The following is a 27984-nucleotide window of genomic DNA, read 5'->3' as shown; positions in this document are numbered from 1 at the left end:
ACATTTTTGGATTGCGAGGCAACTTTATTTTTCACTATTGAATGTTTTTCATCAGACAATTAACTGAACTATAAATCAAATTTGGGATATGCAAGGTGAATATCTTTAAGTTAAGAATCCTTTTTAATGAACAAGATTAAACTTTATGAATTTGTAGCTTGCTGATGATCATGCTCGAAAATTGTTATTTAGTTTTATTTCATTTGTTCAAAGAAATATTTATCAGCCGATTTTGTGGGCTTTCACGCCCAAAAAGATTCAATCTAGGCATTGTCAACTGATGTTGGAAAAATGAAAGCAGAGTGATATGTTGTATCTCCATTGTCTGAGATGTCAAATTTTCTTACTATAAAATAAGAGCCTATGCTTGTTACGAGACTGTAAACTCCTTAAGACTCATAAAATGGGTAGGAAATGCACTGACAATAATCTGTACTCATTTATGTGATTATTAAATTTAGTCGTTCATGTTTTTATAATTTTGAAAGATAGAAAATGTGATATTGCTATCAGCATTAGCATTTAATTGTTTAGTTTTTAAGTCAAATTTATTGATCCATATTTCATGAGTAGTAGTTTACACAAATTCATCTCTTATGATAATGAATAGAACACTTGGCACTCATCGCATCTAAGTGATGCTCAAAAAGGTGAAGCACCGAAGGTCAGCTCGACTATAGATCAGCTTGACTACGCGAGCTTCCTTTATGGTTAAAACCACTCTTCTTGTAACCTCATTTGCAAGTACAATGGGTTTAACCATAGAGCAAACTTTGCAGTTAAGCGTGTTTGACTGGGAAGTCTCGATGCCCAACCCTATTCTATTCATTGTTGTGAGAGATATATTTGTGTAAACCACTACTCATGAAATATGAATCAATGAGTTTGACTCAAAAATTACACATTAAATCCTTAAAGATGGAAAATAAAAAATGAGTACACAACTAGTAGTGAAATTTACTTCTATGCTATAATGAACAACTAAATTTAATAATCACATAAATGTGTACAGATTATCAGTTGCTTGAAAGTTTCTTGAGACAACTCCTTTTGGTTTTTAAGGAATATCTTGAGATATCTTTGAGGAATTCTGTTAAACAGTTCAGATTGATATTCATACCAATATTTATTGCATTCTGTGCCTCCATATTTACTGTAATCTGCCTTTCCTCTATGCTTTGATTGATATTCATACCTTATTTATGTTCTGTTGAGGTAGGGTAATTGTTTAACAACATAAATGGCATTCAAATTGCCTTGCTATGGTAGCAACTGCACACACATCTATCTTCAACTCTTGATATAATTTTGCATCTTAATGATGACAATGAATTATTTTCTGGAAGTTTTGCAGCTACCAATTCATTGTTGAATATGTTGTTCACCAATCTTTTGACGAGTGTAGATGAGGATCTTCGTGTGACCGCAATTCCTTCCTCATCTAGAAATACAAAAGTAGTTTAGACAAGAGACATGGAGCGGAAATTGTTGGATTTGCTCCATGAACAAGTTTAGTTAGGCAGAAAAAGTGAAGGTGGGTTTCAAAAAGAAGCTTGGACTGCCATCAAAAGGAGGTTCAACGAAGACATGAAGATGAATCTAGGAAGGGAAAACTTTAAGAACAAATAAAAAACATGGAAACAAGGTTACAAAATTATGAAAGAATTGAGAAATATGAGAGGATTCGCATGGAATGAGAGTACACAATGTGTTGACGCTGATGATACTATATGGGAAGAGTTGTTGAAGGTAATGTTCTTTATGTAAGTAAAATATCTCTTTATTAATTGTAATAAAAAACATATATCTAATTCCTTTTTGGTCATATAGAGGAGGGATTTCAAAAATGCCAGAGTGTACAAGAGGTAGTCATTCCTCTATTTCAATGACTTAGTAGTCATTATTGGGAATGACATGGTAGATGGAACTCAAGCTGCAATAGCCACAAAGACCGAAGATGGTCACCTTTTGATGAATGAACTTTAATACACCCATGGATGACACTCCTATTGTTGATGAAGAGTTCATTCATGATAATATTTCTAATACATCTGTTAGACAGAGTCATTCCACACCATCATCGAGAAGGCCAAATAAGAGGAAGGCAAGCATAACTTCTTCTTTGGATGTTATTTGTGAAAGCATCCAGGACATAAGTACGGGCATGAAGGAGGCTCACACTGTCAAAGTTGACAAAGGAGAAACTAAGCAAGATATAACAGCTACATTTGCAGCCCTCAAAGCCATACCTGGACTAAGTCAAGAGACTCTAATTTTTGTGTATGACACTTTCACTTCTAAACCTATGAAAGCATGGGGTTTCCTACAGATGAGTGTAGAGGACAGAGAATATAATATGAGATATAAGTTTGGAGGATCTTACTGATATCCCAACTCTTCACTTTAAGAAGCTTTAGTTTATCATGAGAACAATCACATCTATTCAATGGCTCATATTTGATATGGGACCTCCTATTTTTTGAGACTATGAACTTACCATCTTTTTAAAGCAATGTTAACAAATCATATTTTATAGCACTGTTGTAGCTTCTTCGTTCCTTGTGTTATTTTCACTTTATTAGCTCTAATCTTTCATATTATGTTGTTGTGTTGTTTTAAATGGAACAAAGAATCTTGAACCTATATTTCATAGTGACTGAGAAATTAGGCCTCTTCATATGCTTAAATTGCAGATGACAGTCATGTCAAGGCTGTAGTAAAGTCGAACATAAATTGTAGATGGTGAACCATTAACAGTATGCCTGAAAATAGTCTAGCGAAGGTCAGACTTGCTTGTTTGCCTCACATTCTTGGAATACCAAAATAGTCCTAGATTTTAAATTATAATATACTTTATGCCTAGTCAACGACATACTACAAGCTGTTGTAATCCATTACAATGGGAAAGCAAAGCCATGGCTGGACATAGCATTTCCATAACTAAGACTTTTTGGACAAAGTATTTGGATTACAAGCAGTGGCCAATTGTTGGTTGGCATCCATAACCTACAGCTAGTGGCCAAAGGCTAGGAAAGCTGCATATGAAATTTCTGGGCAGTGTAAATAGTGTAAATTTATGGGCAGTGGCCAAGGCTAACAAGGTTAATATTTTGTATTACAAATCCTTTTTCTAAAAATCAAATTTCTTGTTTCTAATTTTTCTTGTTAACTGCTAAATAAGAGGACATGGTAGTAACGTTGTAGTTGATCCAAGGAAAATGCATACTATATGTTTCCACAGTAAGCCAAATTGTGATATTGTTGTCTATGTACTTTTTTTATTCAAACTCATTAACAAATAGTGATTCACAACAATCCATCTCTCCATCTCTTGTGAGAATCATTGACCCATGTTTGATAAGTAGCAATTCACACAATCCATCTATCACGAGAATAAATGAAACACTTACTCATTGGATCTAGGTGATGTGCAGTACTACTCCAGCTTGAGTGAGCTTAACCCACTCTGATTGTAACACCATTTGCAAAACCTTCACAAGTTTTATACCTTTTGAACCATTCATTAGAAAGCTTCTTAAGCTCATCAAATTATAAAAATGATAAGTAGGAGATATTTGGCTTGTTGTGGAAATATCTAGATCCAATGAGTGCCAAGTGTTGAATTTATTTTCACTAGAGTGTGAATCATTACCCATGAAACATATGTCAATGAATTTGACTAAAAAACAATAGAGTTAAATCCTGATAGCAATATCACAAAACTAATTATTTCCAAAGACATAAATACCATTCTTATTCAAATTGAAACCCTATCCAAACACAATTACTTTTCTTATAGAGTAGAAAATTATTTTGAAGTTTTTAAATAATTATATTTGATACTATAGATCCTCCCCATAGAAAATCTTAGTAGTTGCTTGCGATTGTGTTCTCAAGGTTATGATTCTCTTAGGCACCTGCACACTTGCATCAACATGAGCCTTCTTATTGGGAGAACCCTCTTCCCCACATAAATTTTCATTTCCACTGTTACTCTCCTCTGGCACAACATACCTTACGTTCCTTCTCTTGCATGACAACGTCAGCCATAGATGGTCATCCATGCAAAATTTGGCCTTCTTGTGTTGAGAACAACATGCACTAGGAAAATCCATTACAAGATCATAATCTTTTCCATTATTATAACTTTCCCCTTCTAAGTCTATGCTTAACTTCAATGTCCTAGCCATGAATTTTAGGAAAAATCTCTTTCTATCTTCCTACGAAAAGATGAGGCATAAGAAAATAGTTAACACTTCATTGAAAGTCATGGATGTCATTAGAATTAATTATCATAATCTTGTGTACCTCCTTTTTCACGACTCGTGTTTTCAAACTGAGATATTTACAGACAATTGATCTCCATGAAGCCATTGATCTCTTTAGTTTGTATATACTTAGTTTGTAGTTGACTAGGTATAAAGTAGTTTGTAATTGAAAAGTTGAATACTTTAAGCATCTAGTTATTATTTATGTAGTATGAAGTAATCCAACAAGTTGCTGTAATCCATTACAATGGGCAAGCAAAGCCATTGTTGGACATAGCATTTCCACAACTAAGACCTCTTTGGATGAAGTATTTGAATTACTTTGAAAACTTCATTAGTTTGAATCCTTTATTTGTTCTTTTATTTATGTCCATCAAGTGATAAATGTTTTCTATGCACATATACATCAAGTAATAAACATTTTTCATTAAGTGTTGTAACATAACTCAATTGCAATGGAGAATTACTTACTTGGTTATGTACATTTTTCTCATTTCAATGAAACAATGTCTGTATATCCGTGGATAATCATGTGTCAAAAGTTATAAGTCACGAGATATTTGCATTGCTAGTAGGATTGGATTGAGAAGTCACAACATAGTCCATTGAATACATATATCAGAATATATTTTACACTTTTTTAGTAATTTCTCATTATATTTGTTCATTATTTATATAGGGTTGATGGATTTGACAACTTTTCCAATGTGTTGATATGGTGCTGGACGTGTAGCAATGAAGATTTCACATACAGAGAATACTCCTGGGCGTAGGTTTTTGTGTTGTCCAGATAAAAGAAAGGTTGTTACTAATCTTTTATATGTTTATTTTTTATTTCATTATTGTGGCAAACCCTAATGTAGTTTTGGAATGCAGGGGGACGATGGCTGCAATTTCTTCGAGTGGGCCAAAGATGGCTCATCTACGTCAACCACATCAAAATCTACGGAAGAAGAAAGGAACAACTGCAAGTTGTGTATTGTGAGGGAGATAACTGTTAGGGAGATTGGTTTAATGGCGAAATCTGAAATCCCATTTCAACGTAGACTTAATTCTGTTCTAGTTTTTATAAACACACTATTGGTGATGGTGATTCTAATTTTAGCAATGAAATGACCATTTTGTTGTAAAGAACAATTTTGATCATGGAGAGTAAATCTTTTATGATTTTTTATATAAATGATGAGCAAATTTTACTAATTTCAAGAGAATATTATTGTGTATAACAATTTTATGTTTATATCCATTCATTTAAAAGATGTTAAAATAAATTAAATTCTTATTGATTTCATTTAATAAAATATAATTAAAAAAATTATTTTCTTTACTAATAAGTTGAAATAATTAACCAAATCCATTCATTTAAAAAATGTTGAAATAAATTAATTTCATTGAATAAAATAGAAAGAAAAAATATTTGAAATAATTAACCAAATCCATTCATTTAAAAAATGTTGAAATAAATTAATTTCATTGAATAAAATAGAAAGAAAAAATATTTTCTCTACAATAAGTTGAAATAATTAACCGAATCTATTCATTTAAGAAATGTTGAAATAAATTAATTTTTTATTAATTTCATTGAATAAAATATAATTAAAAAAATTATTTTCTTTACAATAAGTTCAAATAATTAACCAAATATGATAATATATTAAAATAAATAAAATGTATTAAAATATAAACTTAATTGTATTCTAATTCTAATTTTTGTACAACCAAACAAGAGAGTAACATATTTCAGGTCAAATATTAGGCGAACCAAACAAGAATGAGATTACTCGTTTCCATTCCCATTCCCCATTTCTATTCCTCCACATTTGAATTCTAATTTTCTATTCCTATGCTTGCAACCAAAATGGGCCCTAATCTCATTTAAGAGGACCCACCCCTTTTGGATCATAATTCTTATATGTTTTCTTTTTTGGCCATATTTCAGAGGAGGTAGGAGAATCCATGATGGTGACGCTTGCTGTTAGTCGGTATGAGCGTTTATTCACAGGCAAGTTCTTGTCGAAGCGTCTTCTACCTGCGCCATGGTTTTGAATTCTTTTTGTTTTCTCCTTGTTAACCCTAAAGTGACAGAAATATGCAGATGATATATTTTACCTTCAACAATTTAAATTTCTACTTGACGTCAATATATAGACGATATCTAAAACCTTCACAATTTCAAGGCCCAACTCCTCAAAATTTAGGCAGATCAATGTTTGATCATGTTTTATTAAAAAACCATATCGATCCTTCGTGGGTGTTCAGGCGTGGATTTGAATGGAATCCAATTGGGCCTGGAGAATCGAAAATGCTGAGGGGACCAGTGCTCCAAAAAGGATGAGAAACTGATCGTTGAAAAGAGCTTGTCGAATGTGTTTGTATTCCAAGAGCAGTTGCATAGGAACGTCCATGAGACGATACAGAAGTTGCAGTATATGCCCTGGGTACCCATCTAACACACTGCCTCTGATCGTCATGATTCCTAGGGAAAAGGCCCATTGGAAGGAGTCCTAGGGTTGCAGATTTGTTGGCAACAACCTCTTGAACAGATTCTTTGGTATTTAAGTAGTTCACATGACTCCCTATTCAAGATAGTTTTTGAGTACAATATTGTAGTTTGTTTTCAATCTTAAGACGTTAAAAGAAACAGTATCAAAGTCGTGTCAATTACATAAATCTAATCTTTTAAAATCAAAATCCCCTTTGATTTGAAAACTAACAATGAAAAGGTATTTGATCAACAGTACAATGATAAAGTCGATATTCATCCTGTAAACCTTGGATTTTCCTGTTGCCCAACGATGGCAATACTCGAGTTATTGAAATCAATTTTCTTGACCATTTGGCAATAGCAAATGGGCAATAATGTTTCTTTAATTTCAAGCAAATATCTCACATGCATGAGGCATATCATGACCAGTTATAACCAGTCGCATCAGTGCATGTCCAACTTCTGGCTCAGATGGGCACAATTCTGCCCACTTTAAGAAATCAGAGGCCTGCCATAAAAGAGGAGAAATAATTTCCTCCCTCTATGAAGTTTTTGTTGAAATCGTAGCTTCAGTCGGATATCTGTTATCTGATTATGACTCAAGATATATATATATATATCTGATTGATTGTCATATTGGCTCGATCTGATTAGATCAATATTGTTATGTTGGTAATCATTTAATGTTTCAGATTGCAAATTGATAGGATTGGGTGACTAAGGATACACAGTCACACGATCCTTGGATCACATTAGTGTTCAAATTGTTATCATCAACCACAGATAAATGTAATCTGAGATCACTGATTGTGATCGGGAGCATGTGCTATGGTATCACCTATCAAAATCAGTCACTATGATGATGGTTGACAATTATAATCATTCACTATGATGATGGTCAACAATTATAATCAGTCACTATGATAATGGTCGACAATTATAATCAGTCGCTGTGATAATGATTATTAATCAATCAGATGTTATGGTATTTGTTAACCATGATCAGTGTTGGTTATTATTTGTTAAGGGTCGTCTATTGTATAGACACAACCCTATGGGCCCAAAGGGCACGTAGAGTCATGTCTATACAATTAGACATGACCATTCAACACTATATATATATTGAAAGTGCAGATCGATGGAAGGACATCACAACAACACATGTTATTACCTTGGATCTGCAAACACACATTCGCCTGCAACATATAATAGAAGTTAGTATTGTTTGCTTGGAGATTCAGAATCAAGGAAAACATTAAGATCACAAAGCATTGTATATATCTCTGCAACTATTGCTTGAGAGAAGATTTTGTAAGCATCTACATTCACAATCAATCAGTCGTTAGAACTGGAAAATAAAACCCTACCTCAGATCCACATTCCTTAACAGTTTTTTTATATCCACCATGATTAGCTGTCAAAAGGCCCTGCAGAGCACAGGCACACATCCATGAGGATGCAAATCAATTACAATCTTGAATATAGAGAAAAATATAATCTAATAGAATATAGGTTGTGCTTCTAAGATTTCAGAAACCTTTAGGAATGACACTGCAGGTATATAGGCAATACTTGATGCAGGCATTGAGTGAGTATCAACAAGAAGTCTAGCTTTGTCAAGAGAATCTTGGGCTTTGAGGGAAAGAAGTTGTGAGAGTTCAATTGGCCACTTTTTGGAATGCTTCAAAAAAATACAGCTCGATGAATTTTTTCAATATGGCTTCGACAAATATCTTCACATTTGGGTATATTCCTTCCTGTATGGATGCTAGTGCCATACGTCTCATGAAAGGAATCTTCTAAATTGAGATTACTCTCAATATTTTCTTCCCTATCCCTTTTGGTTGATGCTGTAGGTCTCTTCATATCCCCATATCTGAATTTCCTCTTACCAATAGAAAATTCAATTCCACCCCCATAAAGCGGTAGATAGTTCATTTCTTCTCTATTATCTTATAATCCAAAGTTTATATCATTCATAATCTCTTCTATTGTTAAGTTTTCAGCCATACCTTTTGTAAAGATGGTGCTTTGCTCTTCACTAAAGTCAATGGGAAATATATTTAGCATAATACAACATGACCCTGAATCCAAATCTTAGCCCGAATGACTCAATCCAATAATAGGTGATAATGTGGATATATTATTGCCAATGAAGGATTGAGACTCAATTCTCATTTTCCTATTTTTTTTCATTGTACAATCACTTAGTTGTATCTAATTATCTTGTATGAGGATTAACTCTCTTATGAAGCATTCTCTGTGGATCTTAAACATGTCTAATATCCTTACCAGTCTTCACCCCATTCTCTTCCATTTCTTTGGCCCTTTTCTTTTAGCCTTTTCAACCTGATCTGGATGAACCTTATTTGTTATTCTGAAGGGAAATTTATATCAGATATTACAATTAAAACTTCCCTGGTAGGTGTGTATACAAAATGTGGAAAGATAGACAAGGCATGCAAATTGTCTTAAATATCTTGATAATTATTAGAAAATAGAGAAAATTTTTATATTTGTAGTATCTCTATACATAAGATTGTGCCATATCTATTCATCTCAGTGTCCAAAAAATTCCTTCACTCTTTCTCAATCAACAAAACCTGTCAACTTTATACAAGCTGCGAACAAATCATGCTTGTATAGCATGGGTTCTCTTGAAGTCAAGATGAAATCAATGAATATATCACAGTCGGGTACACAGTCTACTTCTTTCGTCAGAGGTCCATTGTTAATTGAACCAAAGCATGTCAAGGATGACTTTTTTGAATAACTAGCTGCACAGGAGCCTTATTCCAAATTCCCTAAAGACAAGATCAAGTAGTTTAAAAAGAATTTTTGATGGTGTGCCTCCTCCTCTACCCAATTTCAGAAGAAACTAAAATCTTATCCTATTCCACATTGTACAAGCTGAGAACAAATCATGCTTGTATAGCATGGGTTCTCTTGAAGTCAAGATGAAATCAATGAATATATCACAGTCGGGTACACAGTCTACTTCTTTCGTCAGAGGTCCATTGTTAATTGAACTAAAGCATATCAAGGATGACATTTTTGAATAACTAGCTGCACAGGAGCCTTATTCCAAATTCCCTAAAGATAAAATCAAGTAGTTTAAGAAGAATTGTTGATGGTGTGCCTCCTCCTCTACCCAATTTTAGAAGAAACTAAAATCTTATCCTATTCCACATTGTCTGAAGAATATTGATGACAAAAAGTTACCCAGGATTGTTAGGGATGGTCTATCCATGAAAACATATTCCAAATAAATTATTGCACTTGGAAGAGTTTCAAATGTAGGTAAACATGCACTATGATAAACATGATAATGCTAGTTTGTTTTTTCAGCATTTTCTACCAATTCAGCTTTTTTTGTCAAGCTCACAAATATGCTATTGTGTTGATGTAAGAAGATATAAATGTATATCACATGCATAATGTAACTATGAGGAGCAGTAGAAAATATTTGGTCCCGAAGGTCCCTGACTTGTTAGAGAAGCGCCCTTCACTTATATTATAGAGACAAAATATGCATGACAAATTTGGAGGAAAAGGCATTAAGTCAAGGGACATGCCAGCCCGGGTGAATCTAATGCAAGAGATACCCTTTGCTCGTGGCATTAAGCCAAGGGACTCTCCCCAAGGTTATGCCCAATCGAAAAATTCATGACACGTAGTATAGGTTTCAACATCAAAATAAGATAATGAAATACAAGAACAGAAAATTCATAATATAAGCAGTGTTTCCCAACCCCTCTCAATTCATTAAGTCACTCAATAGACCTACATAACCTTAATCAAAGCAATTTAACATTGTTAGTACCAACATCTAAAATATAACCCTAAATTGATCCTTCCTCTTGCCTACTCTCCCTCGCATGTCTATGTAGGCAAGTAGGTTAGTTATTTAAAAGAATGCAAAGGTCAGAGCCCACTGCAAATTCAAATTCAGCTGCTCAGTAAGATTCATAAATCCAGATTTGAACAATGTTTTTGACAATGAAAAATTGCAGCGTGTAAAAGTTGTCTCTGCTATGACACAAAAAAGCTTGAATATGAAAGAGAAAAAATAATTGACAAAATATAACTAACCGTTCATAAAGGGGTAAGATGGAAAGCCCCATGATCGATGTAGAATCAATGACGACGATCATTTTGTAGAATAATTCTGCACAACTTAATTCATCTCCGCCCTTTGGGAATTGAACCCACCATGTGCTGGACAATTAAATTATCCCAAAATGACAAAATGTTGACAATTATGCACATATATCCACCGAACCACTACCGCAGAAGTATAAATGTTCAAGCTAGGGCTTTGAATCGATTTGGTGATCTCTAGAAACCGTAAAATGCAGAAATTCGAGGAAACAATGTTTTCGTTTGGTCTACAGTAAGCTAACCAAGTGGTGAAGACAATGGGGTGGGCTTCCCCCTTTTGTGATGAGTTGAAACCTTTTCTACTTACCTATCAACTCAAGTGTCCTAAAGGTCAAATGTCAAAGATCACTATTTGGGATTTTTATTTTTATTAGGTTGACTTTGTGATTTAAAGGTAAATGGTACATGTTAGATTTGCTTTTAAATCTAAGAGGTACCTTTTCAATCAGAACCTGATGATATCACGAATAATAAAATGTTGATATAATGTATCATCTATAGCAAAATGTCTTCTACATATCTATTAATTTGTCATTATATATTACTAAAGCACAATATAAAAATATTCATTTGTCAAAATTGTACAATACCCTGACCCAGAAACAAACCATCCTAGCTACCCACAAACATCATAAGATTCCCAACTCTAAACAACATGAAATGTAAGAAAGGATATCACTTATGAAGTAAACTAGAGATGATTATTAAATAAAAAACATTACTATCCAAGGTAAGAAAAGATATTTGCTAGGCAATAGACACATGATCCTTGCATGTAACAAAGCATTTCATAGCCAAAGATAAGAATGTACCATAAAATATTGCAAATCTATAGAGAATGAGATAAAGAGATGAAAGGATACTACATTATGCCCACTTAGTTATCATGAAAGAGACAATACAAGGATAACAGATCCTTTGAGAGAAAAGAAAAGGAAACTCCAACATATGTCCTAAATGAGATATTCTATTATAATAAAGATGTACTCACAAGCATAAAATGCAGGAAAGAGAAAACATCAAATCATAAAAGGATGCAAGTTCATAAAGGATATTGGAAAAAAGAAGAGAAGAATCACATTATACCTCCCTAAATGGTTTCAATTTATACTAGACAAGTGATTTCAAGCAAACATAAGATTGCCTTTGGGATGTTAGTCTGCAAGTAATTACAATAAATGAATACAAGAAAACATGTCATCATATAAAAGGGAAACAAGTAATAAAAGGGTGATAAATGGATCTAATGATATACATAGAAAGAGGAAATAGGGACATTGCTCCCCTAGTGAGGAGACAATGGGAATGACTATTATGTTACTCACAAAGTAGGACAAAGAGCCCCCAAAAGATAGGCTAACAATGCCACATAACTAGGAGCAACATAATAGGGATGTGGATGTACTAAGTAAAATTATCATGAAAAAGAAACCATTCAATGTTGCAAGTCATATGCAATATAACACAAGCAATGAATTGAAAAGAAAGATAAAGCATAGATAAATAAGGTCTCTTAGGTCTAATTAGATGAAATTGTAAAGAGAAGCACTCAATATGCTTAGGCTCATCAAATAAAGGTATTAGGATGCACAAAGTAAAAGTAAGGTCATAAGAATCATCTTGTTCATCAAAACCTAAATTGAAGTGAAACATGTTGTGAGAGGATTAAGGAGCATCAAATATGCGGTCTTGTATTTCTAAGGCACAATAATTAGCATCGGTAAGAGCTTGAACAAATAGCCAGACAACCACATCTTCTGGGGAACATCCAATATTCCACAAGCCGAATGGAAGGTAGTGAGATGGTCCTTCGTTGTTACCTTGTCATTGCCATTAAACTTTGGCAATACATCTCTAGCTCCTTTTGGTAGAGCCCCAAGATTCCCTCCTAAGTTCAAAAGGCCTCGTGTTTGTCCCTAAGGGTTAAGAGCCATACTTGGAAACACAAAGTTCAAGGGATGTATGTTTATACAGAGGGGTGTGACCGTTCCTGGTGTGGTCGGTGCTTATATTGTTGTTGAAGGGTGAGGAGTTGAAGGTGGGAAAGGTCTATGGACAATGTTTACCTTCTTTCTCTTCAAAGCGTGATTGGGAGTAAAGTTCAAGCTTCTTTCGGCTTCAAAATCTTTGTCTGCAACCCCTTCGTACCTCTTGATTTTAGTGTACTTTGGTTTAGCTAGCTTATCACACGTCTTGGGTTTAGTTTCTAGCAGGGTTTTGAGCAATCCTACTCTTAGCTACCCTTTTGTGAACAATTGGAATCCCTCTCAGCCTTTCATGTATCTCTTCCTCTTCTTGCAAAACTCTCATTACTTGCAGGTATTGTCAATTGCTTGTTCTCAATTCGCAAGATACAAGTCCTAATCTAAAATTAGATCTTCCTATGTAACATGGAATCCTAGATTTGGCTATAATACATGAAAGACATCGTTATGTGGTAGAACCATGGTTAATCATTGTAAGAAGTTTTAAAACAAACCAAGTCATCAATTATTTGACTTCCTAGTAGAGTCGCCAGAAAATTCGTTGGTGAAAAGTTTGCCTTACAAATATTTTGTTCAATGACCCTATTACTCTTTTGAAGACAATATAAGTTCACTACAATTGGGTAAGCATATGTTTATTGCTTCCTTCTGAATTGCATAAGGTATAGCTTCCTTGTTGGATTTACAATGAATCCCTATTCTAAATAAACACATACTTTTAGCTTGAAAGTATAGAGACAACCTTACTTATTCTTAGATAGGTGACTTCAGTAAATGTAATCTTAATCTAATCATAAGAACTTAGACAAAGAACAAGGCTTTTCAGGTTCTCATGAAAATCAATAAAATGTACCATAAAAGATGACAATCGAACTTTAACCATAAACATATTCAGAATGATAAGATAGTTAAGTATTTGAAAGCAATTATTCTCAAAAGAAATGTACCATTCATTGATATGAACATAAAAGATTTAGATTGCAACACTATCTTCTATTATTATCAGAGATCGAAATGCTAAGATAATCCCATTCATAGCATGTGGATTGAATTAGGTTCAACTTATCAAAGGAAACAAAGATCAAAATTTTGCAACTAAAAACTGATAGTCTTTTTCCCAATATCTTTTTCTAACCCTTAACTACTTTTAGTTCTCCATATATATAGTTTTAGATTGTCAGGAGATCTCCTTGAAAACTCAACCTCTTGGCAATAGTTAAGACAGTTATCAAAACTAAATAATGTATGGAGGACACGTGTCCTCAGAGTTCAAACATGCCAATAACATAAAACAAAGCTAAATTAGATGGGCAAATTGCCACCTGCTTCTTCGGTTTGTTCATCTTCTCCGGTGGTTCCACGTGTCAACTTCTATCTCTGGTACATGCTTACCAATCCTTGAATGACATTTGGGCTGGGGTTCTTCAGGCTCAATATTCTTCTTTTCTAGGTGTCCCTCTCCCATCTCATCTTCAGGATCTGGTCTGCAGAATTGGAAAGGTGAGTTGTACACAAACTCAACATTGAATCCACCTGTGCAAACTTTGTGAAATCCGTCATTGTAAAGTTTACTGCTTCTTTGATCACTTTCATGGTGTCTTCGAAGGCTTTGACCATTGTTTCCTGATCTAGATTACCCTTTTCGTAATGTGGCAGACCAGCTTGGTTAACAATTTTGATATCTTTAATCATATTATCATACATATTTTTGATTTCATTTTCAATGATTTGAGCTTGACCAATCATGGACCTGTATATGGAGCATTTCCACCCCATAATTTTCTTCAGGGCATAGAGCAATCCTGCATCCACTATCTTCAAGGGATTCTCCGCTAGGAACTTAACAGTTCCATATTGTTCTATTTCAGAAATTTGAGTGACTAGTGCCTTCCATTTTACTTTGTTTGCCTCCCAGAGTGGCAGTTGAGTTCAAACCTCTCCTAGCAAGGCCTCTGCATCATTAAAAACCTTGCTGGACTCCTAAAAGAACTTCAATCCGTTCTCAATTATTTCATCAACTCAATTATCCATCGTGACAACGATGGCTTTCCCTCTTTGTAGTTGACTTAATAGCTTTTCTCTATTAGGAGAATTTGGGTCAAAAGCCTGTGGTGCCTGTGCTAGAGGTAGTGCTCCAAAGTCACCAAAGGAATCTATGTAGTCAGTAAGTGTGTTGATAATTTGTTTGAGTTTTTTTTTTCTCTTTACCGTTGCTTTGCAATTGAACCAGTGTATTTTGTGTAGATTGCTCCAATCAGTGCTCTTTGGTCTCTGTGTTGAGCACCCCAAGTCCACTCTAGTTGCTTAAATAAGTAGAATCTCCTTTGGGTTTATAGTGGGCAATTTCAACAGTAACCTCCCTTGTTTTTGAATCAGTGAACATCCTAGCGACTCTTTTTGTTTTTTTAGTCCTAGGAGTCTTGACAATATACTTGCTGACAACGTCCTTAATTGGAATGGACATAGGTACCAGGATGCGCTTTTTAGTTATGGAATTAGATAGCCAGTTCGACACCACTTCTGAGGTTCCTTTTATCGATGTGTTCTTAACTGGGGTAATCAATGTGTCAATCACTTGAGAGACAGTATCCATAGTTCCTTGAATCTAGAGCTCACTGTTTATGGAAGCAGAGTCTTGTTCCTTACCTTGGTCCATATCCATTACAGTGGGTTCCTGGGTTGCCATTCCTACACGCTTCCTAGCCTAGTATTGGAACGGGTTTTGCGAACTATAGATTGGTTACTGGTTAGTTCTCGGCTTGTCCCACTTGAACTCTCTTTCTCACCTGCATGATCAACCAATAGAACTGTATTAGCTACAGGGGAAGGTCACGAGTTTTTCTCTAGTCATTTTGATTGTGTGCTGGTTGTTTTCTCTTTTCTCTTTTGTTTCAGCCAAGTACTTGTGCACTCAATAATGGACTTTATCCTTTGGGTGATATCAATCTCTGTGTCCTTTGTCCAATCCGCAACATGCAAGGTCACTTCTTCCTGTTTCAAATATTCGGGTTCAACAACCTCCGAACCATCTTCCTGCAGCCCAAGTATATTTATTTCAATTGGAAAAAGACAATTTGAGATAGTGATTATCTTTAGTGATCCCTCTTATCAATTTCTCTTTCATTGAGGCAATCCTCCCAAAAATCTTCAATGTGAAGGGAACATATTATCTGTCCTTCCAGCTCCAGTGTTCCCCTTGCAAAGCCATTGTTATCAAAACCTTCTCATTTGAAGTGTGCTCACCTCCATTATCCAACCTTAGGACTTTGATCTTCTTTCCTGTCTAGTTCTCCACAAGAGCTTTAAACTCTTGGAAACCATTTGAAGATTTCATCCTTGGTAGTCAAGAAGATCTATGTGCTCCTGCAGTAGTCATCAATAAAGGCCACATAATACTGACGGCGACTCAAGGAGACTGTAGACATGGGCCCACATGCATTAGAATGTACCAATTCTAGAATGCCTACTGATGTACTATTACTTGTGGGAAAGTCTGTTTTAGTTCTCTCCAAAGTACACCGCCTGCATACCTCTTGGTGCTCAGAACTCCATTGGGGCAAACCTGGTCACTATCTCCTTGGTTCCCTCAAAGCTCCATGATGTAGGTGAGCCATCCTTCTATGCCATAGCTCACATAAGTGACTGCTGCTACTACTGCTGGCCAAGGCATGTAGAGGTTGGAAAGAAAGTCGATACAAGCTCCCTTGTTGAGTCGCAATCACTTTAGCTGAAGTGACACATTTGGGGTAAATTAAGTACCTGTCCTCCTCTTAAGATCACCTCAAATCACCTATTCTCAATGACAGAACCTGAAATGAGATTCTTGCTCAGCCTGGAGCATACAACACATCCAGTAGTATTGTAAGAGACAAAGTCTCCCTGTGAAGGGGTCTGAAAAGTACCACGACCTGGTTCCCCGTCACAGTTATCATCTCCAAGTATATTTTTTATATCATTTCTTAACTCTGAGGATGTGAAAAATACTCTTTGACACCTGACATATGGCAAGATTCTCCACTGTCTATATACCACACCAAACAAAGAAAGCAGAAGAGGCAGAAACCAAAGCAAGGATTATGACATTTAATTAAGTTAGCAACCAAGATCATGTCTTAAAGCAAGGATGACGCCTTTGGATCAATTAATGAAAAAATAATAATGGTATAATAAACCACTCCTGAAAGGATGCGCTTACTAGAAATGGGAAGATGTGACTTGACAAAGAGGCATGATAATTGAGAGGTTGGAGTAATAATCTCAGAACAGCAATGCTGGATATTAATAATATATAATGAGTGTTTGCTAGTTGTTTTATATTGGTTTGGTATGCATCTCAGTGATATGTTATTATGCTGACACACACACACACACACACATGCCATTCAGTTTTTGAATATATTTATTTCTCTGATATCTTGTAAATGCTGTAATACAGAAATTTCATGCAAAGTATTATGCTTCCTGTCTGTCATAGTTAGCCATGGCAGGGGAATGAGGAGATCACAAATGGGAGACTGGTGATGAGTTCACCTTCTAAAGCACACCGCCGCATGCTGGACTAATGAGTCCCATGGGGCAGGGGGACAAGGGGACTGCCTTTGAGCTTAGGAGGAGAGACTTTCCAGGCACCCGGCTGTATATTCCTCATGACCTCTATCATGATGAACAAATGCATCGGGAATAAGTTAGAAGTGACAAGGATGAGGAACATGGTGATGGTACACTGCACTTGTGGGCAATTTGGCTAAGAGGTGAATATAGAAGTACATTGAGGTTATCATTTATGGCAACATATCATTCATAATCAGTCAACATGCTATGAAGATAAAGTTTTGGTTTAAAGACTGAGATACTTGTCCAAGTGTTGCAAATTTTAACTGTCAACAGAGACACCTTTTTGATTGGCGTGCTTCACAAGGTGCGTTTTGGCATGTGTGCAGTTACCTGGAGGTAGTACAGACACTGATGATTATGGATCTAAGTACACGAGTCATCATGACTTGTACGGACAAAGTTTTCAGGCTTTACCAGTTGCAGTACAATTCAGACTGAACAAACCAAAATTAGAAACGGATTAATTTGTGTTAAGGAATTATTTGGTTTACCAAAATAATTGCCTGACCAATTAGGAATGACATCCTAGATGTTAACCCTATGTGAGCAAAAGTCAATTTTGTGTTTTTGGACACGTGTGAAGACTTGAAGGCCGACATGACAAATCAGAAGGGTATAGAGGAAAGATTTGTATATGCGAATTTTTGTTGCTACTGTAAGATGTTTTTTGGACATTGAAATGCTATTGTATTATGATTCAAACTTTATGCTAAGGCAGTATATGTGGAGTTGTGAACAAAGAGCTGCAAAGGACAAATCAGATATTGAGGATATCAACATTGTTAAAAGGGTTTTTTGTATCTAGATCTTTTGTGTACAGAATTTCATTGAATATGCATGTTTGAGCAGTGGGCTCATCTTGCTACTGTTGTAATTGTAATACTAACTCTTAACAGGGTTGAGGCTTCTAATAAGGGCTAATCCTCTAACAAGGGCAAAGACACTATACCAATGTAATAGACTCCAAACAGGGTCAATATCTTTCACAAGATACTTTTGATTAGTGGATCATTTTGTCCATGCCATCCCCACCGGGGTTTTCCCTTGGCTAGGGTTTCCCTAGTTAACAAATAATGGTGTTATGAGTTGCATTTTGTTACTGTTATGTTAACTTTTCAGTTTAATCACATGTGCATGTTTTAAGATTGTTAAAGATATCCGTAGTTGGCAAGGGTGACATGAGGCCAAGAGGGATGGTATATTTGCTCTTGGGCCTAGGGTAGGCAGTCTCTTGGGCACCTCATAAAATCTCTCTTACTTATTGCTTCTATGGCCGGGCCATCTAAATTCTGATTGAAGCAGTCTATTAATGAGATATATTTTGATTTCTAACTTACGAATGTCTAATTATGAATTATGATTGTAATGTTTTTAACTAGCTTGCAGGATCTCAATCAAAACAAAAGGTACCATATAAACCCTACTTGTTTTGATATAGAAAGTATAATCTAGGACAAAATTTGGGTTCTTCTAATTTGAGGACATTACATTTATATTCTCCACTGATAGCCCGCATGAGATGGAATGACATTTGATATCCTTTGTGCATATTATATATTTAATATTAGCATTCAATTTGTTGCTATCAAGCTGCATTTTGTCTTTTTAGCAAAATGTACACTCACATATCCTCCATTTGCACAAGATAATTCTTTTAGCTCTGCCCTTACATCTAGTCTAATTAGCAAATTCTTTAGAAGGCTACTGGATAGTAGTTTTATCATTGTTGATAGTGGGAATGTTTCTAAGGATTCCTCGACTTGAGAAATTTAGAGCAAGAAATCAACAATCATTGCTAGTTGATTTGCAGAAGCAAGTGAAAGAATTAGAAGCTGAGTTGCGGAAACAAAGAGCATGTCACCAGAAAAGAGATGTTGATAATTCCTTGGATGTGGAAAAGAAAGATGATCCAGTGGAAGAGCAAGCGGATGAAGAGGAAATCATTTGCGAACCTAAAGTTGAAGAAGATGAAGTTATGCCACCCATGCACCTTGAAAATAGAGATTCCTCTTTTCTCCACTTTTCCTATTTTCTATTTTTAATTATTTTCCTTCCATTTTCGTCACTTTCTCTCTCCTCCACAAATTTTTTTTTTTTTTTTTCTCTTTTTTTTTTTTCTAATAATTTAATTTTTCCATGCAAGATGCTCCTGCATCAGACTCCCTTGGTAGATAGAAAAGTGTGTCCCACACTTTGATGTCAAAAGAGAGATATAGAACCATCTTCATCTTCACCACAAGCTTCTACCTCAATAGGGACAAGAAAACCAACATACAAATCTTCCACATTTTTTTTTTTTTGCTGATGCATGATGCTCCTGCATCCGACTCCCATGGTAGGAAAATTTTTGTGAATATGGATTCACAAAATGAAGTAGCCACTGTTGATAGATTTTTTTTCCTCTTCCTCCAACACATAGCTGGAACAAGTATCCGGTGCCCATATATTTCCTTCTTTCTTCTTTTCCAACACCTGGCTAGAACAAGTGTCTGTTGTTGGAATTTCTCCTTTACAATGAACTTTGTCCAAGTATAAATCTCATCCTCATTCAATCTTGTTGAATTAATCACACCTGTAATAAATCCAGCAACACCATACCAATCTTCTTTTGCATACCATACATGACTAACAAGATCCTCATGCAAACCATCATCAATATCTTTTAAACTCATCTCAAATTCAGCATCATATAATGCATAAGAATTTACCTCTTTAACATATTCATCTTTGCTTGCTTCTTTCATGTTGTCAACAATGCATGTAACTATTCCACTTGCTTGATCTCCAACGAAGGCACTATATTCTTCCTCCATTGCTGCCATCTTCAAATCATCTTGATCTATTTCAGGTTCATAAGTCTTGTCATCTTTATGCTCTTCCTCTTCTCGTTCATCTTCTTCAACTTTAGGTTCGCAAATGATTTCCGCTTCATCCGCTTGCTCTTCCACTGGATCATCTTTCTTTTCCATATCCAAGGAATTATCAACATCCCTTTTCTGGTGACATGCTCTTTGTTTTCGCAACTCAGCTTCTAATTCATTCACTTGCTTCTGCAAATCAACTAGCAATGATTGTTGATTTCTTGCTCTAAATTTCTCAAGTCGAGGAATCCTCAGAATCCATCCAATCACAAAAGTCATCTTCTTCTTTCTCTTCTCCATAATCAAGTCTTTAGAAGACAAATCTCGTCCAAAACAAGAACCTCGTGCAAACTGCCTCACAGTCGGCGCTCTGTCTACACAATCAAGAACTTCTTCACAAACTTCACCCAACTCAAGGTCTTGGTGCAAACTGCCTCACGTTCGGCGATCTGTCCGCACTCTCAGGAACTCCTGCTCTTATATTTTGTGAGTTGGCACGGGTGGTGTGGCCTGTCATCAGTGGTATCAGAGCAGGAGTTCCTGAGCGTGCGGACAGATCGCCGAACGTGAGGCAGTTTGCACCAGGACCTTGAGTTGGGTGAAGTTTGTGAAGAAGTTCTTGATTGTGTAGACAGAGCGCCGACTGTGAGGCAGTTTGCACGAGGTTCTTGTGTTGCATGAGATTTGTCTTCTAAAGACTTGACTATGGAGAAGGGAAAGAAGAAGATGACTTTTGTGATTGGATGGATTCTGAGGATTCCTCGACTTGAGAAATTTCGAGCAAGAAATCAACAATCATTGCTAGTTGATTTGCAGAAGCAAGTGAACGAATTAGAAGCTGAGTTGCGGAAACAAAGAGCATGTCACCAGAAAAGGGATATTGATAATTCCATGGATGTGGAAAAGAAAGATGATCCAGTGGAAGAGCAAGAGGATGAAGAGGAAATTATTTGCGAACCTAAAGTTGAAGAAGATGAACGAGAAGAGGAAGAGCATGAAGAGGACAAGATTTATGAACCTAAAATAGATCAAGATGATTCAAAGATTGCAATGGAGGAAAAGTATAGTGCCTTAGTTGGAGATCAAGCAAGTGGAGTAGTTACGTGCATTGTTGATGACATAAAAGAGGCAAGCAAAGATGAAGATGTCAAACAGGTAAATTCTTATGAATCATGGGATGTTGTCTTTGATATGAGTTTAAAAGATATTGATGATTTTTTGCATGAGGATCTTGTTAGTCATGTATGGTATGCAAAGGAAGATTGGTATGGTGTTGCTGGATTTATTACAGGTGTGATTAATTCAACAAGATTGAATAAGGATGAGATTTATGCTTGGATAGAGTTCATTGCAAAGGAGAAATTTCAGCATCGGATACTTGTTCCAGCTATGTGTTGGAGGAAGAGGAAAAAAATTATGTCAACAATGGCTACTTCATTTTGTGACTCCATACTCACAAAATTTTTCCTACCATGGGAGTCGGATGCAGGAGCATCATGCATCAGTAAAAAATAAAATGTGGAAGATTTGTATGTTGGTTTTCTTGTCCCTATTGAGGTAGAAGCTTGTGGTGAAGATGAAGATGGTTCTATATCTTTTTTTGACATCAAAGTGTGGGACACACTTTTCTATCTACCAGGGGAGTCTGATGCAGGAGCATCTTGCATGGGAAAATTAAATTATTAGAAAAAAAAAAAAAAAAAAAAAAGGAAAAAAAAAAAAAATTATGGAGGAGAGAGAAAGTGACGAAAATGGAAGGAAAATAATAAAAAAATAAAAAGGAGAAAAGAAAGGAAAAGGAGATTTCTATTTTCGAGGCGCATAGGTGGCGTAAAAAGAAAAATAATAAAAATAGTTGTCATTCCATTAATCAAGGTGTATAGGTGGCAATTTAGAAGTTTGTGGAAAGATCCTTAAATCATGTATTTAATATTTGTTGGGTGCTTAGTTGTATTTGGGTGAGAATTTAATATTTATTTAAAGGTAGTTGTATTTACCTTTTATCCCACATTGCTTGTGTTTGTAATGTCTTGGGTTAGAAGTGCCTATTTAAGAAAGGCTTATAATCGTTTGTAATCAAGTTCAAGAAATGGAAGCTCTTCTAATGGAAGCTTGAGAAATAGAAGCTCTTCAAGACAAGCTCTTCAAGTAGAAGCTCTTCGGATGTAATTTCTTGTAGAAGCTCTTAGCAAGAAATCTCTCTTATATTTTGTGAGTTGGCACGGGTGGTGTGGCCACACTTTTCTATCTACCAGGGGAGTTTGATGCAGGAGCATCTTGCATGGAAAAATTAAATTATTAGAAAAAAAAAGAGAGAAAAAAAAAAGGAAAAAAAAAAAAAAAAAAAAAAATTCTGGAGGAGAGAGAAAGTGACGAAAATTAGAGGAGAAATAATAAAAAAATAAAAAGGAGAAAATAAAGGAAAAGGAGATTTCTATTTTCGAGGCGCATAGGTGGCATAAAAAAAAAAAAAATAAAAAAGAAAAATAATAAAAATAGTTGTCATTCCATTAATCAAGGTGTATAGGTGGCAATTTAGAAGTTTGTGGAAAGATCCTTAAATCATGTATTTAATATTTGTTGGGTGCTTAGTTGTATTTGGGTGGGAATTTAATATTTATTTAAAGGTAGTTGTATTTACCTTTTATCCCACATTGGTTGTGTTTGTAATGTCTTGGGTTAGAAGTGCCTATTTAAGAAAGGCCTATTATCATTTGTAATGAAGTTCAAGAAATGGAAGCTCTTCTAATAGAAGTTCTCGAATTGTAAGCTCTTCAAATGTAATCTCTTCTAAAGGAAGTTGGAGAAATAGAAGCTCTTCAAGTGTAAGCTCTTGTAGTGAATTTTCAAGTATTAATGGATGCTTTATGAAGCATTTTTGTCATCTCTCTATCTCCATATTGTTGCATTTTTGGTTGTGAGTTGGTACGGGTGGTGTGGCCCGTCATCAGTGGTATCAGAGCGGGAGTTCCTGAGTGTGCGGACAGATCGCCGAACGTGAGGCAGTTTGCACCAGGACCTTGAGTTGGGTGAAGTTTGTCAAGAAGTTCTTGATTGTGTAGACAGATCGCCGACTGTGAGGAAGTTTGCACAAGGTTCTTGTGTTGCATGAGATTTGTCTTCTAAAGACTTGATTATGGAGAAGAGAAAGACGAAGATGACTTTTGTGATTGGATGGATTCTGAGGATTCCTCGACTTGAGAAATTTAGAGCAAGAAATCAACAATTATTGCTAGTTGATTTGCAGAAGCAAGTGAATGAATTAGAAGCTGAGTTGCGGAAACGAAGAGCATGTCACCAGAAAAGAGATGTTGATAATTCCATGGATGTGGAAAAGAAAGATGATCCAGTGGAAGAGCAAGAGGATGCAGAGGAAATTATTTGCGAACCTAAAGTTGAAGAAGATGAAAGACAAGAGGAAGAGCATCAAGATGACAAGATTTATGAACCTGAAATAGAGCAAGATGATTTGAAGATTGCAGCAATGGAGGAAGAATATAGTGCCTTCATTGGAGATCAAGCAGGTGGAGTAGTTACGTGCATTGTTGACGACATAAAAGAGGCAAGCGAAAATGAAGATGTCAAACAGGTAAATTCTTATGAATCATGGGATGTTGTCTTTGATATGAGTTTAAAAGATACTAATGATGGTTTGCATGAGGATCTTGTTCATCGTGTATGGTATGCAAAGGAAGATTGCTATGGTGTTGTTGGGTTTATTACAGATGTGACTAATTCAACAAGATTGGATGAGGAAGAGAGATTTCTGCAGCAAACACTTGTTCCAGCTAGGTGTTGGAAAAGAAGAAAGAAGGAAATATATCGACATCGGATACTTGTTCCAGCTATGTGTTGGAGGAAGAGGAAAAAAATCTGTCAACAGTGGCTACTTAATTTTGTGAATCCATACTCACAAAATTTTTCCTACCATGGGAGTCGGATGCAGGAGCATCATGCATCAGCAAAAAAAAAAATGTGGAAGATTTGTATGTTGGTTTTCTTGTCCCTATTGAGGTAGAAGTTTGTGGTGAAGATGAAGATGGTTCTATATCTTTCTTTTGACATCAAAGTGTGTGACAAACTTTTCTATCTACCAGGGGAGTTTGATGCAGGAGCATCTTGCATGGAAAAATTAAATTATTAGAAAAAAAAAGAGAGAAAAAAAAAGGAAAAAAAAAAAAAAAAAAAAAATTCTAGAGGAGAGAGAAAGTGACGAAAATTAGAGGAGAAATAATAAAAAAATAAAAAGGAGAAAAGAAAGGAAAAGGAGATTTCTATTTTCGAGGCGCATAGGTGGCGTAAAAAAAAATAAAATAAAAAAGAAAAATAATAAAAATAGTTGTCATTCCATTAATCAAGGTGTATAGGTGGCAATTTAGAAGTTTGTGGAAAGATCCTTAAATCATGTATTTAATATTTGTTGGGTGCTTAGTTGTATTTGGGTGGGAATTTAATATTTATTTAAAGGTAGTTGTATTTACCTTTTATCCCACATTGGTTGTGTTTGTAATGTCTTGGGTTAGAAGTGCCTATTTAAGAAAGGCCTATTATCATTTGTAATGAAGTTCAAGAAATGGAAGCTCTTCTAATAGAAGTTCTCGAATTGTAAGCTCTTCAAATGTAATCTCTTCTAAAGGAAGTTGGAGAAATAGAAGCTCTTCAAGTGTAAGCTCTTGTAGTGAATTTTCAAGTATTAATGGATGCTTTATGAAGCATTTTTGTCATCTCTCTATCTCCATATTGTTGCATTTTTGGTTGTGAGTTGGTACGGGTGGTGTGGCCCGTCATCATGTTCCCAGTAATTTTCTGATGGATTCCAAGGATGTCTTGACTTTTCTGATGAAAGTTTTTTTGTCTATTTCCAGTTTTGAGTCTAAACCCTGATGAATTCTAAGGATGTCTTGTTTATATTATCTTTCCATTTCCAAATTGGTTCTGAATCCTAATGAGTTGCATCAGTGCCTTGCCTACATTCTAAATGTAATATGTGAATTTCTTATTTAATGGCAACAAATGATGTGCCACAGCCTTGAATCAGGGGGGTTGAATTGTCAATAGTTGTATTTTGAATGTATGGAAAACATCTGTTTGCAATATTAATTCATGAATATCTTCTTCATTGGCTGTTACTTCTACTTTAGCTTGTATAGAAAACATCTGTGCAGAAACAATGCATGGACTTTATTTTTTGTACTGCTTAAAATGAATGCACTGTCTACTATTGACCATTTCTTCAAATATTTTTTTCAGCATTAATGAATAATAATATTATTGAACATCGTTTCTAATATTTGAGTATAGTCAGGTAACTCATTTTGTACGTTCAGCAGAGTTGTTTTTGTTTCCTTATAGTCACTGCAAATGCTTAGCATCAAAGTAAATTGCAGTCATCCACAGTATACTTAAGTTTCTTATGCTGTTTTCACATTTTGTATTAGGAGACCTAAATCTAATCCATTAATTTCTACAAATCTTATGCAGTTTCTGAGCCTTGGTGACAGCACAGGAGTGTTGCTTTGTTGGAAAAATGGTAAGGCAATTTTCTCGTACCAGAAATTCTTTGTTTCACGAGTTATATTTGGTCATCGAGCTGTGAAGGTTAAGGAGATTATTTTATTTCTTATTCCAGACCACCATTAAAGAAATGCAGTTGGGTTTTTAATCCAACAAGGCATCAATGTTTACGGAGTTTGCAACCAAAAAATTACAAACTTTGATTTATATCTAATACCTAAATAATTGAGCACTAATTTGAGGTAATCATTAACATCCCAGAAGATAAATGTTATCAGTGTCAAACCGAGCTCCTAAAGTAATGACATAGCTTCCAAAGTTATTCTTGGAATGAGATGGCTAGGGTTATATTTAATGGAATGCAAAAATAATATGAAATAAATGCCGTTTTGGTTGTACATTTGATCAGTTTAGGAAAATGAATGTACAATTTGATTAAGTCTTAAAAAAATAGGTTTTATTAACTTGAATTGGTTTTAGAAAATAAATGCAAGGGCTCTTCTTATGTAGTTAAGATGAAGTTTATTTATCCCTATTTAGGGATGTGGATGAATGATATTGTTTTGATCATAGCATAATTCAAAAGCTCATGATTTGGCAAATTGTGAAAGGAAGGATACAAATAACAACTTCTTACTTAAGACAAAGTGAGGAGAAATGCTAAGCAAACACAAATTCTGACATTTTGAAAAATATCTAAACAAACATACAAGGATTGCAATACAAAATGAGATTACTTAACACCATAATTATCACGGATGAAATTGTTTTACGTGAAAACCCAATACCAATATACTGGTTCACTAAAGGGTGAGTGTGTAGCTGAGTTTGTGTGAAGATGAATCGTGAGGTGTAGTATTAGGCTAATGATCCCAGTGCTATGCATCAGCTCCGGTTCGAGTCACACCTAGATTACCACAAATCTTTTACACCCATGAATGGGTCCTTTGGGGTTCATCCCTCCTCTCTTTCTATTCTAACACTGATCCAATGTGAAAGCCCACAAGAAGGGTGGTGGAAACGCAATTTTGATGGTGCCTGTAAAGGGAATCCAGGATCGTGTGGGCAGGATTTATAATCAGAGATGATAGTGGAGACCTTATTGCCTTGGGTGGTAAGCGTCTTCAAGATGTTAGTTGTAACTAACAATGTTGCTGAAGGTTAAGCGACTTTGTTTGCTATTAGAGATTCAAAGAAGCTGGGGGTGACAAAACTACATGTTGTAGGGGACTCACTAATCATTAGCAATGCCATTACCAAAGGGGACATGGATGCTTGGCACCTGCAAATTTACATCCTCAGAAAAAAAAAAAGAAGAGTTGTCAACACTGGATGATTTTAAATCACATACATAAAAAGAGCTGGAAATAAGGAAGCAGATAGAATGTTAAATTGGGCTCTAACTCTCAACATGTCCATGATTGTTATGAATTTTTTTACTGATGTCAGATGGGTGATTATGTTATGGTAAATTGATGTTGTTGTAGTTGTATTTAACAAAGGAGATGAAAACTCCTTATATAGAATTACAAAGATGATGTTTCTAAATGAAACAGTTGTGAACTAAAGACGGAAATAGAAACTACTTAATAAACTGAAGATTTAACTAAGATGACCATTAAAGAAACATTAGAATATTTTAATAGATTAAACATTCGTAACATTTATTCTCTCTCCACCTCATGAAGACACTTCTACAAACTCATTAATGCAACATGCAATTGGGGGGGCTTAAAGGTGGTCATTCCCTTGGACTACATGGGATGTGACCGACATTGATTACATGCCACCATTCACCACCCTAATTCTTTGTAGTGGGAGCCTTTCTTTTGTGTGCACATGCTTCCTCATTTGTAGACATTTACAGAATTCACTTGTTTTGGTGTGGAGAAGATGGACTTTGCCTTCACCGTGCAATGTTGTAAGCAACAAAACCCATTCCATGGCCACAATAGGAAAATCAAAGTGGATAAAATGTTTAAGTTCACCCACCCCAGATTGGCGGACATGGTAGATTGTCTTTTGGGGGAAACGTTCTATCAGTTAGAGAATTGTCACCGTACCAACATATACATTTACTTTATATTTGGCTTGGG

At 35.4% G+C, this 27984-nt stretch overlaps 1 protein-coding gene and 1 long non-coding RNA gene across 2 annotated transcripts in view; both read left to right on the top strand.

Annotated features, from left to right (window-relative positions):
* Positions 1 to 6208: 6208 nt before the first annotated feature.
* The window catches only part of LOC149536571 (vacuolar protein sorting-associated protein 26B), a 196201-nt gene continuing 174425 nt past the window's right edge, over positions 6209 to 27984 (top strand). Inside the window, exons 1-2 of the mRNA XM_089803004.1 lie at positions 6209 to 6270; positions 25856 to 25904. Of these exons, the coding sequence (XP_089659130.1) occupies positions 25902 to 25904 (3 nt within the window). The 5' untranslated portion in view covers positions 6209 to 6270; positions 25856 to 25901. The remainder of the gene's footprint in view (positions 6271 to 25855; positions 25905 to 27984) is intronic.
* On the top strand, positions 16756 to 18618 carry LOC149536573 (uncharacterized). Its single transcript, XR_016357086.1, has 2 exons — positions 16756 to 17650; positions 17840 to 18618. It is a non-coding gene; the product is annotated as an uncharacterized LOC149536573 (long non-coding RNA).

Source organism: Cupressus sempervirens, chromosome 10, assembly GCF_028749045.1.
Source record: "Cupressus sempervirens isolate cs-2001-9-10 chromosome 10, ASM2874904v1, whole genome shotgun sequence".
NCBI lineage: Eukaryota > Viridiplantae > Streptophyta > Pinopsida > Cupressales > Cupressaceae > Cupressus > Cupressus sempervirens.
Note: the sequence above shows the minus strand (reverse complement) of the source record. Positions and strands in the feature narration are given on the sequence as shown.